This window comes from Hemitrygon akajei, chromosome 12 (assembly GCF_048418815.1).
Source record: "Hemitrygon akajei chromosome 12, sHemAka1.3, whole genome shotgun sequence".
Classification (NCBI taxonomy): domain Eukaryota; kingdom Metazoa; phylum Chordata; class Chondrichthyes; order Myliobatiformes; family Dasyatidae; genus Hemitrygon; species Hemitrygon akajei.
This window is the reverse complement of record NC_133135.1, coordinates 52974467-52991921: the sequence shown is the minus strand read 5'-3', so window position 1 is coordinate 52991921 and position 17455 is coordinate 52974467. Positions and strand designations below refer to the sequence as shown.

Sequence of the window (17455 nt, the reverse complement as noted above, 5' to 3'; positions counted from 1 at the left end):
GCCTCCAGTGCCTAATAGCTTCCACTATGGCCTGGGCTTCTTTCTCCACCGAGGAGTGCCGAATTTCAGAGCCTTGAAGGGTACAGGAGAAGAATGCCACTGGTCTTCCCGCCTGATTGAGGGCAGCAGCCAGTGCGAAGTCGGAGGCGTCACTCTCTACTTGGAAGGGAATGGTTGTGGTGAACTACATATACCTGTCTGGACACGCCCCCCCTGCTGACTGCTCCTGTGGCTCCTCCCACAGACCCCGGTATAAAGGCGATTGGAGGCACAGCCCCGGCCTCAGTCTCCAGGATGTAGTGTGGTGGTCACTTGCTGCTTGTTCTTTCTTCCAGCCAATAAAAGCCTATATCTCGCCTCACGTCTCCAAGAGTTATTGATGGTGCATCAATGGTCTCGTCCACCGCATGCATTGCTGCTTTGGCAATGTCCCCTTTAATGCGGTTGAAGGCCGTGCGGGACTCGGCTGAGAGAGGAAATGTTGTGGACTTGACCAGGGGGTGGGCCTTGTCTGCATAGTGAGGGACCCATTGGGCGTAATAGGAAAAGAAGCCCAGGCACCTTTTGAGGGCTCTGAGGGTGGTGGGAAGAGGGAGTTCCAACAGGGGGCGCATACGGTCGGGATCAGGGCCAATGACTCCGTTCTCCACGACACACCCAAGGATAACAAGACGGGTGGTTCCGAACACACACTTGTCCCTGTTATAGGTAAGGTTAAAAGCTTTGGCCGCTTGGAAAAATTTTTGGAGGTTGTTTTCATGATCCTGCCGGTCGTGACAGCAGATGGTGATGTTATCCAGATATGGGAACGTGGCCTGCATTTGGCACTGGTCCACCATCCGGTCCATTTCCCTCTGGAAGACAGATACACCATTCGTGACACCGAAGGGGATGCGCAGCAAGTGATAAAATCTGCCATCTGCCTCGAAGGCGGTGTAGGGGCGGTCCTCCGGGCGGATGCGGAGCTGGTGGTAAGCGGATTTCAGATCTATGGTCGAGTACACCTTGTACTGAGCTATCTGATATTGACCATATCCGCGATGCGGGGTAGTGGGTACGCGTCAAGCTGCGTGAACCTATTGATGGTCTGGCTATAGTTCACGACCATCCTATTTTTCTGCCCGGTCTGAACAACGACCACCTGGGCCCTCTAAGGACTTGTGCTTGCCTCAATGATCCCTTCCCTGAGCAGCCGCTGCACCTCCGACTTAATGAAGGCCCTGTCCCCCCGTGCTGTACCTCCTGCTTTTAGTTGCCACAGGTTTACAGTCGGAGGTCAGGTTGGCGAACAGCAGTGGGGGAGGGATCTTGAGGGTGGAGAGGCCGCAAGTGGTGTCCGTAGTGCGGCTGTTGGCATGGTGTTGGGTGGGATGTGCGGGTTGGTGCGTGAGTGAGGTCAGTAGCGGGGTATGTGACGATTTCCCACAGGACTGGGGATTTCTGACAGTGAGTGGTGGGAAGGGCCCGTCATACTCCATTGTCACACTTTTCGGGTGGCTCTGGAAGTTGAGCCCCAATAGCACAGGGGCACACAGTTGAGGCATGACCAGTAATGTAAAGTCTCGACATTCTGTGCCCTGCATCACTAGTGTCGCTACACAACACCCCCTCCCCCCTCCCCGGATGTCTGTTGTATGCAACCCAGAAGCCATGGTGACTCTTTGGCTTACCAGCTGTGTCACAAGTCCGCAGCATTGCACTGTGTCCAAGTGGATAAAACTCTCCGTGCTGCCCATGTCAAACAGGCCACTTGTCCTGCGTCCCTCCACCAGGATGTCCATCATTGACCTTGCGAGCTGGTGGGGAGCGCTTTGGTCGAGGGTCACGGAGGCCAGAGTTGAATCACTGTCTTGGTCCGGCGTGGTGGGGTGCCTGGTAAGCACCCTTGGGTCGTAGGCAGTGCAAGGAGGTGCCAACCAAGATGGCCACCCCCATGCTTCACACGCGGCGGCGGGCAGGCAAGATGGCGACCCCCATGCCTCGCACGTGGCGGCGGGCAGGCAAAATGGCGATGGCCAAGATGGCGACCCCCATGCCTCGCATGTGGCGTTGCTTGATCCGGCTCACGTTTTGGACTTACAGGCCTTGGCTAAATGGCCCTTCTTTCCGCAGCTGGAGCAGGTAGCTTCTCGGGCCAGGCAGCATTTTCGGGGGTGCTTCTCGAGTCCGCAGAAATAACACTTCGCGGACTCGCGACTGGCAGCAGCCGTGGTCAATTTGCTGGCAGGTTGCGGGTTCTGCGGCATCCACGAGGCTGTCAGGAGATCGCGTGCCTGGAGAGCGTCAGAGTTGTATAGAGCGGCCTCCAGCATGTTGGCCAGCTCAATCGCCGAATGTAAGGTAAGATCGGCATGTTCCAGCAGCTGCTGGCGCACGTACACTGACCTGGTCCCTGTGACGAAGGCGTCTCTTACTAGGAGCTCCGCATGCTGTTCGGCCATCAGCCCCCGGCAATCGCAGGCCCGCACGAGCGTCTGTAGGGCCTGGACAAACTCGGCGCTCGACTCTCCTGCCCGCTGCTGCTGCGTCGCTAAGCGATGTCTTGCATAGACGGTATTTACCGGCCGCAGGTATTGTCTTCTGAGGGCAATTATCGTGCCATCGTAACTCAGCTGGTCTCTAATCATCGATTAGATCTGTGGACTGACCCTGGAGAGGAGAACTTTGCGCTTCGCGGCAGACTCGGTCACTTCAATCTCCTCCAGGTTTGATTCGAAGCAGGCTAGCCAGAGTTCGAAAGCGATGCCGGGCTCAGGTGTTGGCGGGTCGATGTCCAATTCGTCGGGTCTCAAAACGTGCTCCATGCTTTAAAATTACAGCTTATAAAATTGATGCACTATCAATAACTCCAAAAGACTGGAAGTAGAGTAAATACTGAAAGGCTTTTATTAGCAGTAAAATGGAGCACGTCCATGCTAGATGACTGTGGGAGGAGCAGAGACATAATCACCTTTATCCAGAGGTCTGTGGGAAGAGCCACAGGAGCAGTCAGCAGAGGGGCGTTTCCAGACAGATATACATGGTTTACCACAAAAGCAGATGACCATTTGCTTTTAAGTGCTTAAAACTTATTACCTCAGCATTCTTAAGGGAAGTTTAAATTAATGTTCTTAAATGAAAACAAGACTACTTGAAAAGTTGTACTTTTGAAAATGACATCCAGCAAAAAGAAGGGAAACCAAATGGGAAATTGATAAGGACATGCTCCAGGATATTTATGAGTCAACAGCTGCACAGAAGAATAAAACAGCTAGAGCAAAATTTCCAATTTGCTCTTATACTAGTATTAATGTGGGCATTCAGGGGACATTTAAAGAGAAGGCTGTGAAAAATATAAATAGCTGTTAAAAATTCCAACTCTTCAGTGTATCAGTTTCACCAAATATTTCAATAGTGAACCACAGTCTACTGTCTAGAGAAAATATTCCAACTGTTATTTTAACCCTGGGATGGTGTGAATCAAGTCTATTAATAATAGTCTATTGTGTTGTTTCCCATCCTTCCTGGAGATGAACTGACCAGTAACCTTGAGAAAAGAAATTTAATTACAAATCAACTGGTTCTGTTTACGGTCAATATCTGAATAGCTTGAATGTAGTTTACAATGAAATTTGTTCTATTTCACTTTACACTGTAACTATACAATAACAAATTCAGCACCTATTCTCAATGCCACAGCATTCACTTTGCCCAACATGCACTAAACAGTGTTGCCTTGACACTTCTGCTTGATTGGACAGAAAACTCAAATCTGATGTCATATCTAAGTTTGCTTCTGGTGACCCAAGCTTAACCTCTGATAATAATCTTAAAGGTTGTGTTGAGGACTGTATCTGTTTGATCCTGTTGTGTATTTAACATTTCAATTATATTTGAGTAATCCTCGTATGCACGTATGTGTGTGTGTGTGTGTGTGTGTGTGTGTGTGTGTGTGTGTGTGTGTGTGTGTGTGTGTGTGTGTGTGTGTGTGTGTGTGTGTGTGTGTGTGTGTGTGTGTGTGTGTGTGTGTGTGTGTGTGTGTGTGTGTGTATGTATATATCTGTGTGTGTGTGTATTGATTAAGCATTCTTGAATAATTCATTATGGGTTATATGTATAAACATGTGAATTGCATACATCGTCACATTACCACATGATACCTGTGTGCCTCGCTTAAAGTAAACATAAAATTAGACCGGTATTTTGGACTCCCATGTCTTCCTTTGAGTTAGTTTAATGTTTTGAAATTACAAACCATAACAGATCGTAAATGGGAAGTACCTTAAGCCAGAAGCCTATCCTCAACTGTGACACCCACGTGGGGTGATGATACTCCAAGGTGCCCAGGGACTGTCAGCTTCTGTACCATAACACATATGAATATTCTGATTTGATTACAAAAACTATCATCTCAAAACTGATGGGACACAAGAAACAGAACTCAATAGATTTTGAGACCTAAATCAATTGAAAAAAGATATAGTGCTTTCCCAGTGTACATGACAAATAAACTCTTCTCAGGTCTCAACCAGGTACAGGTATTGACTATAACCAACATTTCAATGACAAATTCTGCCATTTTCTTCACGGATGATGCCCAGGTATGTCTAGGCCCAGGTATGCCCTTATAGTTTGTTCCTCCTGATTGGTTGTTCTCATCCTCGTTCAAAGTAAGAACTGGAATTAAATGGTAAACAAGGTGGAAGAGTGAAAACCTGATTGGATGAGGACTAACTGCTCAGGAGGGATGGCCAACAGGGCTATAGATACCAGCAGTCTAGATGTACCCAGGCATCATCCCTGAAGAAGATGGCAGAGTTTGTCATCAAAACATCAGTTATACTCGATACATGTACCTGGCCAGAAGCCCGAAAATTGTCTATTCGACCTAAGTCAATTACTCTACAAAAAGAATGATGCACAATTGTCCTTTACTTACTCAATGCAATGGAATCAGCAACTTATTGTGTTTGCAGGAAGCTAGTGCTAAATATGTAGTTAATTGGCAGCATTCATCAGTAGGAATGCAGAATTATAACATATTAGTACATTAAAGGCAGCCCATATTGCTCCAAGGACATCTTAATGAAGGTGCACTGCGATTGGGAGTTACCTGTGAGATGAATCAAACTTGAGAATGAAAGAGGAGCTTTAAGAAAATTATTGTCTTTACATGATTTGACGTATGTGTGAGCTTAGGGGCAGCAAAGCCTGTAGTTCAAAAGCAATTCTGGATGGACAGTAAATGCAGGCCTTTGTAGTGGTACGAACAATTATTAAATGAATTAAAAATATAAAATCCTGTATCCACATGGGCACATGGGAAGCAGTTGGAATAAATAGCCACATAGAAAAGATCGCCACTTTTCCATCACCGGGGACATAAGCTGTCGATTTAAAGGAAGAATAAAAAACAGAAAATGCTACCTGTACAGCACAGGTAGTTTCTTGTATAACCTTTGCAGATCTCAATGAGTTCATCTCTTATTCTTCTCAATTCTAAAGACTAGAGGTATAGCCTATATAATTCTTTCTCATACCACAGATCTATCATCACGCTGATGAATTTTCACTGCGTTCTCTCCGTAGTAATTATATTAATTTTTTAGGTAAGGATATCAAAACTATAAATGATAACACAGGAATGTCCTTAGCAAGACTTGATATACTGCACATACAGTAATGCATTCTTGCTCTTCCACTTAAACCCTCTTCTTCATTGCCTGTTGTACATGTATATTAGCTTTTAAAAACAATATGGTCTTTTTTGATACCAACATTGCCAAACCTCAGTTAAAAAAAAAAACACACAGCTATTCTATTTTTTCCATATGGAGTCATTGAGTAATACAGTATAGAAAAAGGATCTTCATTCAAACTGGTCCATGCATCCTCCCTGCTAATCCCAGTTGCCTACTTTGTGCCCATATCCATCCCTCCACGCCCTTCCCCACCGTGTACCTATCGAAATGCCTTTTCAATGTTACAATTGCAGCAGCCTTGACCACTCCCTCTGGCAGCTCATCCCAGACACTCAGTATCTTCTGTGTTAAGAATTTACCACTCAGGTCTCTTAAATCTCAAACTGCATCTATGCCCTTTAGTTCTCGACTATGAAATTCCACTTAATCTATACCCAACATGATTTAATAAACTTTCATGAGGCCACCTTTCATTCTCCTTCATTCCAAGGAATAAAGATCCAGTGTGGCCAATCTTTCCTTACAACTCAGGTCCTCTTGTCTTTTGCACCCTCTCCAACTTGACAATGCCTTTCTTATAACAGGCTGACCAGAACTTACACAATATTCCAAGTGCAGCCTCACCAATGTGCAACATAATGTACTTAATATCATACTCAACTTGCAAGTTAACATTTAGGGAAACCTGCACAAGGACTCCCAAGTCACTTTGCACTTCTGATTTCTGAATTTTCTCCATTTATAAAAATTGTCTACACCTTTATTCCTTCTACCGAAGTACAGGACCACACACTTCCCTACATTGTATTCTATCTGCCACTTCTTTGTCCATTCTCCATATCTGTGCAAGTCCTTCTGCAGACACTCTGCTTTCTCAACACATGTCCGCCAACCTAGCTTTGTATCGTTTGCAACCTATAGTGTGCCATAGAGCCATCAATTCAATTATTCAGATCATGAGAAAGAATGGTCCCAACACCGACTCCTGCAGAACGCCAATAGCTACCGGCAGCCAACCAGAATATTTCCACTCTTTGCCTCCAGCCAGTCAGCCAGCCAATCTTCTTTCTTGTAATACCATGTGCTCTTATCTCATTAAGCAGCCTCATGTTCAGCACTGTGTCAAAGGCCTTCCGAAAATCCAAGTATAAAACATCCAATGACTCTCCTTTGTCTATTCTGTTTGTTATTTCCTCAAAGAATTCTAGATGATCTGTTTGGCAAGATTTCCCTTTAAGGAAACCATGCTGACTTTGACCTATTTTATCATGTGCCTCCAAGTGTCTCGAAACCTCATCCTTATTAATGGACTCCAACATCTTTCCAACCACTGAAGTCAGGCTAACTGGCCTATAATTTCCTGTCTTTTTCCTCCCTCCCTTCTTAAAGACTGAAGTGACATTTGATGTTTTAAGCTTCCTGCTGGAGATAAACCACTAAAATACAATGGTATTTTATAAATTGTTATTGCCAGCTCTATTTAGCAGAAGGGGGAATTTTAAATGGATGTAATTAACAAGGGTTATGCAATAGCTAAGTGTTATGGTAAAGAGGACTAACAAGCCATAAAAAGAAAAGGAACAGAAGAAAAAAAATAAGAATCAAAAAGTGTGTTAATGTGGTGCTTAGTTTGGGCTCCAAGACATTTACAAATATAATTATGGGTAAGTGAGAACAAGTGTCAAGAGAAAGATCTTGTAACTTTATGACATCTTGGAAGATTCTTGCACAACCCAGAATATGAAAATAATTGTGGTACAATCCAAGAAATATCTCTCATCTGCTGAGAATGACCACCACTATAATGACAGGAACTGCGTAAGCAAAATGTAAGCATTGCTGGATAAGTACATCTCATTAAACTACACCTTGTTTACTTGAAGATTTTAGTTTAAAAATTGAAGAAAATGGTTATCATAAACATGACCATGAAGTGACTGTATTGTAAAAACTCAAATTAATGCATTTTAAAGCAGGGAATCTGAGCTCCTTACACTATGTGAGACTCCAATTCCCACCCTAAATGAATTCTGAATCTGAAGTAATCCAACAAGTTGCTTGGTTGCATAATGGTAACCATGGATGCAATGTATGTGCCAGCCTTTCTGTATTGTCCAACTGCTGAATGAAAACCAAATTGAGTATGTGTTCCTAAAGATCTTTCAGGTCAAGGTCCAGAAAGATCTCAAGCTGATAGTTCACACTAAAAGAAGAAACAATCTAGGTACGGTATAGTGGACATAATAGTAAATCTGAGAGACTGCATAGCTGTCACACACTCCTTAGTAACCGTACATGAGTTAGCGATAGGATACCTATATGAGCAGACTGCCTCTTTTGCATTTGAATATGAGGCCAGAGAACTTGAAAGCTGAAAAACATTTTCATTAAAAAGAAACTACAAAAGGATATTTAAAGAAAATATAACACTTAAAATTGAAGTTAAATGAAAAATACAACATAAACAAAAAGATTTTAAGCAACACTGCATCCATAATTGAAAAATAATGTTGAGACATTTTTCACATGGAAATGAAAGTGAACCAGAACGAAGAGCATCAGAGTAATGCAATTCACTCCAAGAATCCTCTGTTTAAATGTGTAAAGTAATGCACACAGTTTTCAAATATACCAAGGTATTTGACAAGGTCCCACATTGGAGGTTGGTCAAGAAGGTGCAGTTGCTTGGCATTCAAGATGAGATAGAAAATTGGATTAGACATTTGCTTTGTGGAAGAAGTCAGAGAGTGGTAGTAGATGATTGCTTCTCCGACTGGAAGCCTGTGTCTAGTGCATATATGTCAAACTCAAGGCCCGCGGGCCAAATCCGGCCCGCGGTGGAATTATCTTTGGCCCGCGAGATAATATCTAATTACTATTAAAGCTGGCCCCAGTAATTGAAGCGCCTATGGCGTATGATATGGCTAATGCTGAGTTTATTCAGGTACCAGGTTTTCAGGGTTTTTAGTGTTTATTCGGCAGTCTTGCTCGGCAGTCTTCTTCATAAGAAACGGAATTTGTAAAGTGAAACACTTTGTAGTTATAGCAGAGACTGAGACACATGAGAGCAGGCTGAAAAAATGGAGGCAACGAAAGCTGCGTTCGCACGCGTCCGACTGATCCGTCCCGCATGAAGCTGCATTTTGCTCAATCCGGCCCGTGACCTAAAATGAGTTTGACACCCCTGGTCTAGTGGAATGCCACAGGAATCGTTGCTGGATCGTTTGTCATCTGTACCAATGATCTGGATGATAACGTAGTTAACTGGATCAGCAAATTTGCAGATGACACCAAAGTGGGGGCGTAGTGTACAGCTAAGAAGACTATGAGAGCTTGGAGCGATATGGACCAGCTGGAAAAATGGTCTGAAAAATGGCAGATGGAATCTAATGCAGACAGTGCAAGGTGTTGCACTTCGGTAGGACCAACCAGGGTAGGTCTTACATTGTGGATGGTAGGGCTCTGAGCACTGCTGTAGAACAAAGGGATTTAGGAATTTAGTCTCAAAATTCATTGAAAGTGCCATCACACGTAGATAAGGTCACCAAGAAAGCTTTTGGCACATTGCGCTTCATAAAACAAAGTATTGAGTATAGGAGATTGGATGTTATGTTGAAGTTGTACAAGACATTGGTGAAGCCTTATTCGGAGTATTGTGTGCAGCTTTGGTCACCTACCTACAGGAAAGATGTAAATAAGGCTGAAAGAGTACAGAGAAAATTTACAAGGATGTTGCCGGGACTGGAGGTGCTGAGTTAAAAGGAAGAATTGAGTAAGTTAGGACTTTATTCCTTAGAATGTAGAGGATTGAAAAGGGATTTGATAGGGTTATACAGAATTATTAAGTGTATAGATAAGTTAAATACAAGTAAGCTTTTTTCACTGTGGTTGGGTGGGAGTACAACTAGAAGTCATGAAAGGTGAAATGTTTGAAGGAACCATGAGGGGAAACTTCTTCACTCAGAGGGTCTTGAGAGTGTAGAATGAGTTGCCAGCACAAGTGGTGCATCCAAGTCTGATTCCAAAGATTAAGAGAAGTTTGGATAGCTACATGGATGGTAGGGTATGGAGAGCTAAGGTCCTGGTGCAGGTCGATGAGAGTAGGAAGTTTAAATGGGCAAAAGTGAATGGGAAGTTGGATGAGTGGGAAGCTTTTAAAATCCAACAAAAGGCAATTAAAAAAGCTATAAGAAGGGAGAAGAAAAAAAATGAGGCCAGGCTAGCCAATAATATAAAGCAGAATACCAAAAGTTTTTCAGTTATATAAAGAGTAAAAGGGAGGTGAGAGTTGCTATTGGACCACTGGAAAATGATGCTGCTGAGGTAGTGATGGGGGACAAAGGAATGCCAGATGAACTTAATGAGTGTTTTGCATCAGCTTTCACTGTGGAAGACACTAACAGTGTGCCAGAGGTCCATTAGTGTCAGGAATGAGGAGTGAGTGCCATTTCTATTACAAAGGAAGAAGTGCTGGAGAAACTCAAAGGTCGTAAGGTGGATAAGTCACCTGGGCCAGATGGACTACATGCCAGAGTCCTGAGAGAGGTTGCTGAAGAGATAGTGGATGCATTGGTCATGATCTTTCAAGAATCACTTGATTCTGACATGGTCCCAGAGGATTGGTAGATTGCAAATGTCACTCCACTCTTTAAGAAGGGAGGAAGGCAAAAGAAAGCAAATGACAGGCTAGTTAGCCTAACCTCAATTGTTGGGAAAATGTTGGAGTCTATTATTAAGGATGAGGTTTCGAGGTAAGTGGAAACTAATGATAAAATAAGTCAAAGTCAGCATGGTTTCTGTGAAGGGATATCTTGCCTGACAAATCTGTTAAGAGTTCTTCAAGGAAGCTGGGGGGACAAAGTGGATGTCATTTACTTTGATTTTCAGAAGGTGTTTGATAAGGTGCCATACATGAGGCTGCATAACCAGATAAAATCCTGTGGCGTTCCAGAAAAGATACTGGCATGGTTAGCGGAATGTCTGACAGGCAGAAGGCAGTGAGTGGGAATAAAAGGGGCCTTTTCTGGTTGGCTGCCGGTGACTAGTGGTGTTCCTCAGGTATGGGATCGCTGCTTTTCACATTGTTTGTCAATGATTTAGATAATGGAATCGATGGCTTTGTGGCAAAGTTTGCGGATGATATGAAGATAGGTGGAGGGTAGGTAGCGTTGAGTAAGCAGTGCGACTACAGCAGGACTTAGACAAATTGGATGAATGAGCAAAAAAGTGGCAGATGGAATACAGTGTTGGGAAATGTATGATAATACATTTGGTAAAAGTAACAATAGTATGGATTATTATCTAAATGAGGGAAGGTTCAAACATAAGATGTGCACAGGGACTTAGGAGTCCTCATGCAAGACTCCCAGAACATTAACTTACAGGTTGAGTCTGTGGTAAAGAAGACAAATGCAATGTTGGCATTTATTTCAAGGGGAATGGAATATAAAAGCAAAGAGATAGTGCTGAAGCTTTATAAGATACTAATCAGGCCACACTTGGAGCACTGTCAACAGTTTTGGGCCTCATATCTCAGAAAAAATGTGTGTCATTGGGAGAGGGTCCAGAGGAGGTACATGAGGATGATTCCAGGAATGAAAGTGTTAACATATGAGGAGCATTTGGCAACTTTGGGCCTGTACTCACTGGAATTTAGAAGAATGCGGGTGATCTCATTGAAACCTACCGAATGTTGAAAGGACTAGATAGGGTAGATATGGAGAAGATGCTTCCTATGGTGGGGATATCCAGAACTAGAAGGCGCAACCTCAAGACTGAGGAGCAACCCTTTAGAACAGAGGTAAGGAGGAATTCTTTTAGCCAGAGAGTCGTAAATCCGTGGAATGCTCTGCCACAGACTGTGGTGGAAGCCAAGTCCATGGGTATATTTAAGGCTTAAGTTGATCATTTTCTGATCGGTCAGGACATCAAAGGATATGGTGAGAAAGTGGGTGTAATGTGTTGAGTTGAATCTAGGATCAGCAATGATGGAATGGTGGGGCAGACTTGATGGACTGAATGGCCTAATTCTGCTCCTATGTCTAATGGTCTTATGGCATGGATTAGATGTGCCAAAGGGCCTTTTTCTCTGCTGTACTTTTCTGTGATTCTATGACCAAAGCTCTCTTGGAAGCCAAGCAGATTGCAACCAGACTAACAATCCGTAAATTTCTGATTTAAAGCTAAGATATACACCATTATGTAAATAGGTTTTAGTTAACTTTGAGGGGTGATTAGCAAATGAATCCATGTTCATACTGGGCCCGAGCCCTCCCTTTAGCTTTAGGAGTTAGCAGAGAGAAAAGCTTCCATTACCTTTAGATGTAAGCCGATTATTCTGCAAGTTGAAAGTCTCCAGATTCTGCAGCCTTGATAACTCCTCCAGTGGGATCACTTCCAAAGCATTGTTCTGTATAAAAAGAAATGACATGAATTTTGAGTTCTGCCAAAAGCCCAGAAAGCTCCCTTTAAGCTTGAGGAGGTGACCAGAAGTGAATTGGAAGCGGGATATCTCATTGTAGTAGTGCGCTACCATGGGAAACTGATCTATGATTACAGTAAAACAAAGCGAAGCAATGATGATGCTTGTATAACAATGTGTGCATTTAACTTCAGTGTTTATTATATTTGTGGACTGTTTTCAAAATGTAGTTTTGTCAAGGTCTACTGGCACCTTCACTCCACCCTATCCCATGAGAATGTCCTGCATTTCAAAACCTCTGGGTGCATACTGTAGGTTTCAAATCAACAGACGACTTTTGGCTGATACAAATAGTGGATTTCTGCATGTGTGGAAATGTTCTGATAAATGAAATGATTGAAGTAGCCCCTGCTACTTCCATATTCTGTCAACAATTAACTCCTATATTTTACTCTCAGGCCACCCAAAGTATCCCAGACTTTTTCAAAGTAGTTTTTCTCATCTTGTAAGAGATGTTGATTGAGGTCACAATATGATTTGTGTTTAATATTTCTACCTCATGAGGCATCCCATGAGTCATGCTTGTTTTAATGACAATTTCAATCACTGTTTTGAACTCAGTTTGTGGAACCGTGCTTTACAAAAAGCTTAGAAGTTCTCTTTATATACAAATACATCTATAATTAGTTAACTGGAACTGGAATGTTATTTTGATTTTAAATTATTTGGTCAACAAATGTAAGGCTTTGATAAGTTCAAAGGGGCATCATGGCATTTATCAGTCAGTGTAATGCTTCAAATGCTGTCGCTGTCTCTAAGGAGTTCATATGTTCCCCCTGATGACCACATGGGTTTCCTCCAGGTGTTCTGGTTTCCTCCCACAGTCCAAAGACACATCAGCTTGTAGGTTAATTTGGTCATTGTAAAACAGTTCTGTGATTAGGCAAGGGATTAATAGGGGGATTGTTGGATGCTGTGGCTCGTTGGGTCAGAAGATCCTGTTCCACACCTTATCTCTAAATAAAATAACAAAAACCCCTTATTCAATGTCAATAAGGCAAAGGAGTTGCTTATTGACTTTAGGATGAGGAAACTAGGACCATGTCATCGGAGGTAGAGGTCTGAGGTCATCAGAGGATCAGCAATTTAAAATTCCTCAATGATATCATTTTAGAGGACCAGTTCTGGGCCCACCACACAAGTGCAATTATGAAGAAAGCACAACAGTCTCTTTACTTCCTTAGGAGTTTGCAAAGATATGGCATGACATCTAAAACTTAAACAAACTTCTGTAGATGTGTGGTGGAGCGTATATTGACTGGCTGCATCACAGACTGGTGTGCAAACACCATTGTTCTTGAACTGAAAATCTCACAAAAAAAATAGTGGATACAGCCCAGTCCCTCACAGGTAAAGCTCTCCCCACCACTGAGCACATCTACATAGAGTGTTGTCAAAGGAAGGCAGCATCCCACATCAGGGACCCCTACAACCCAGGTTATGCTCTCTTCTCACTGCTGCCATCAGGAAAAAGGTCCAGGACTCACACTACCAGGTCAGGAACAATTATTCCCCCTCAATCATCAGGCTCTTGAACCAAAGAGGATAACTTCACTTGCCCTATCGTTGAAATGTTCCCACAACCTATGGACTCATTTTCAAGGACTCTTCATCTCATGTTCTTGGTACTTATTGCTAATTTATTTATTATTATTTATTTCTTTTTGCATCACACAGTTTGTTATCTTTTGCACACTAGTAGAACACCTAAACTGGTGTTGTCCCTCAATGATTCTATTCTGATTATTATTCTATTGTGGATTGGTTATGGCTGCAAGAATATTAACCTTACGGCTGTAGATGGTGACATCTTTGATAACAAATTTACTCTGAATTTTTAAAATAAAAAGGAAGCTCAATTTATGTTGCATTTTCATATAATACAGCAAGCTTAATATATTAATGCAGTGGGAAGAACAACCAGAGGGTCGTGGGTTGATATCTGGTTGGACCAAACCATGGAGAAAGGTCTTTATAATGAGCTTAAGTATGCAGGGACTAGGCAGGAAGATAAGGCTTTCCTTTCAAGGACGTCAGAGGTGTCCTCTTCCTTCAAAGAATGCAGGTTCTTTTCCTCCAACATTGATGCCGCCCTCACCTGCACCTCAATTTCCTGGACATCTGCGCTCACCCATTGCCTTAACAGCAATAGTGTTTCTCTAGTCCTCACCTACCATGAGCTGCATCCAAAACATTATTCTCCACAACTTCCACCATCTTCACAGGATCTTGTCACCAAATACATCTTTACCTGCCCCCATTCTCCACTTTCCCCAGGGACCACTCCTTCTGCGATTTGTCCCTCCCCACTAATCTCCCTCACGGCACATATCCCCGCAAGTGACAGAAATGCCCATTCCAATATGTCAGTCCATGGCCTACTCTTTTACCACGATGAGGCCCCTTTCAGGGTGAAGGAGCAACACCTCATAATCCATCTAGATAGCCTCCAAACTGATCCGTTTCTACTTCTGGTAAATTTTTCCCCTTCCCCTTATTCTACTCTCACTCTAGTCTCTTACCTCTTCTCCGCACCTGCCTATAACATCTCCCTGATGCTCCTCCTTTCCTTTCTCCCATGCTCTGCTCTCCTCTCCTATCAGATCCCTTCTTCCTCAGCCCTTTATCTTTCCCATCCACCTGGCCTCACCTTCCAGCTTGTCTTCCTTCCCCTCTCTCCACCTTTTCACTCTGGCATTTTTCCCCTTCCTTTCCAGTCCTGAAGAAGGGACGTGGCTCAAAACCTTGAGTGTTTATTCATTTCTATTGATGCTGCTTGACCTGCTGAGTTCCTCCAGCATGTTGTGTGTGTTGCTCAGGAGAAAAATAAATTTACGCTTGACTAGACGAACTGTACTGTCCTTTAGTCTGTTAATGCTAATTGTTAAAATGGTTGCCTATGCCAAATACCAAAGAGGTTTCAGCTTGTGTTAGCCTGAAATGATAATAGAATGTCAGGTGGAAATACAACTCTGGAGAGGGCATGGAACAATTGCCATGTATAGCTGTTCATCAAAAGCTACTATTTGCTACTCATCAAGGGGCAGACATTCTTAAAAGTTCTTTTTTTGCAGTGGAACAGGACAGAGCAAGACAATCCTCATATTTATACTATTGGTTACCTGCAAAGACAGATGTAATATCGTTTGCGATAAGTTCTTGGGAAATTCCTTTAGGTCCACCCCAGCACAGTTCACAGTTCCATCCAGGTTACAACTGCAGTCAGTAGGGCAGTAGTCTACTTGCACTTCGAGATCAGTTGTCACTCCTGTTTGATTCTTTACTAATTCATGGATGTAATTTTCTTCACTTATTGCACTGCAGCTGAAACTCAGAAGCCATAGCAACACAGGGTGCCAACTGCTCCAATTCATTTTTACCTCCTGAAACAATGTAACTCTTTTTAAGATTTAGCACATACAAGGTGGGATAGAATTTCACAGCCTATTTAATACAAAAATTTAATTCCATCATTTTAACTATAATTAGTGGAGAAAATTAATTATTAAATGTGCTAAAACTTGAAGTTAGCCTGAGGTACAACTGATTATAATATATACTTTGCAAATTCCTCACATTTATAATCCAAAATCTCCATCTTTCACTGTGACATACACATTGAGAAATTAAAGGCATTAAATATTAATATTTGGTATTATTTCACTTGGGATAGTTAAGACTGCACTAAATATTTAGATATGTATTGTTATTAATGTACATATTTTTCTTTACATTCAACTAATAATTATTACTGCTGGTGAACAATACACTCAGCCTATCGTAATCACCTCTTAACCAAGAACAGGGTGTAAAGATTTACAGCGAGAATGTGATTTTCATTTCTCCAAAGTGCCCTGGGCTTGGACAAGTTTTTATTCTAGGAAGATCTTTTCCAGATGTGAATCAAAAATGGAGAGAAACTATGCATCAACTTCCAAACATAACTTCCGTTCTCTTTCAGAAACATGCAAGAGAAATGTTTAGGACCATTCTGGAGTTATCATATGGGAGCACACAACTCTGCAAAACTTTTCTTGTGTAAGTCTCTGGAAAGCCTAGCCAAAACACACTATTGAACAGACTTCTTTTATGTCTAATCATTCATTTTCAATTGGCTAAAAGCCCTAATAAGAGAGAACCATGTCTAACTCGGTAATAACACTCCAGAGCGAAAGCAGGAAAATGCCACGTATTAAAATTAACAGAAACTATTAAACAACATTTCAGCAATGTTTTACAAGTGCTTTACTTTGACTGGTGCTGTTAATTAAAACCAGGAATTTCAGTACCATTTACTGAACACTAAACAATCACTAACAAAACTAGCAAAATGGCATTCAATGATCAACTTGGATAATTAAAGTTTTAGTGTTTATACTGGCTCTCAACATAAATTGCTGTATTATAGTTGGAATTTATTGATGTTCCTCTTTGGAAAGAGGGTTCTGATGACCTCCATCTCGATCTCTTCTTAGAAGTTCCAGCCATCTAAGTACCTCGTAAAACAAAATCTCTATCTCTACACAAGTAGATGCAGTTTTAGTTTACTGTATTAATTTATACTTCAAAGTTACAGTTATTCTCCTTCCTATATTTTAGAATACATTTCATTTTTAACTTATTACTTTAGCAAACACATTGGTAATACAGTACATGATTGCTTACTGTATTGCCATATCTTCAATAGTCACAAGCAGCATAATTATAATTTACTTAATTATAAATAATACTAATTACTAAAAAAACACTGAAGAATAATCATATATATATAAAAAAGATTTGAACGTTTTCTTTCCTCTTGCCATACTAGATACACACCTGAGTCTGTTTACAATAAACGCACACAGATCGAATTCAACTGCACAGAGGCAAACAATCCTCTTAAGTCTGACCTGATGTTATTGCTTTTCCTTTTCCTCCTACTGGGAGCTGCTCTTGCTTGTAGTTTCATTAATGAAGTGCAGTCCAATTTTTTTTTAAACTTCTGTTTAGGTTGAACTGTCAATCAAATAAGATTCTTGCATCCTTCACTGATAAGATTACTACCTCGGCAAAATTCTCTGAAGGACTAAGCCTTCACAACAGGGTCTGAATTAAACACTCGTGGTATGACTATGATTTGTAGGAATGCGTTGCTGTGCTCTTTTGGGACTTTGTAACACATGAGATGCATGGTTGAGACCACACAAAGTAATCTACCATATTTCCTCAATTAGAATCAAATACTTCTTTGAAATGCTGAGATATTCTGCCAGACTCTGAGAATGCATTTTATTTATAGAGGTCATTTTGT

At 42.0% G+C, this 17455-nt stretch overlaps 1 protein-coding gene across 2 annotated transcripts in view; it reads right to left on the bottom strand.

The window, feature by feature from the left end:
- The window catches only part of podn (podocan), a 42060-nt gene extending 24814 nt beyond the window's left edge, over positions 1-17246 (bottom strand). Inside the window, exons 1-3 of one of the 2 annotated variants that reach the window (XM_073063098.1) lie at positions 16981-17246; positions 15285-15545; positions 11997-12090 (exon numbers count right to left, since the gene is read on the bottom strand). In XM_073063098.1, coding sequence (XP_072919199.1) covers positions 11997-12090; positions 15285-15536 — 346 coding nt within the window. In that variant the 5' untranslated portion in view covers positions 15537-15545; positions 16981-17246. The remainder of the gene's footprint in view (positions 1-11996; positions 12091-15284; positions 15546-16980) is intronic. The other variant, XM_073063099.1, reaches the window with a different exon arrangement.
- Between the last annotated feature and the right edge of the window lie 209 nt (positions 17247-17455).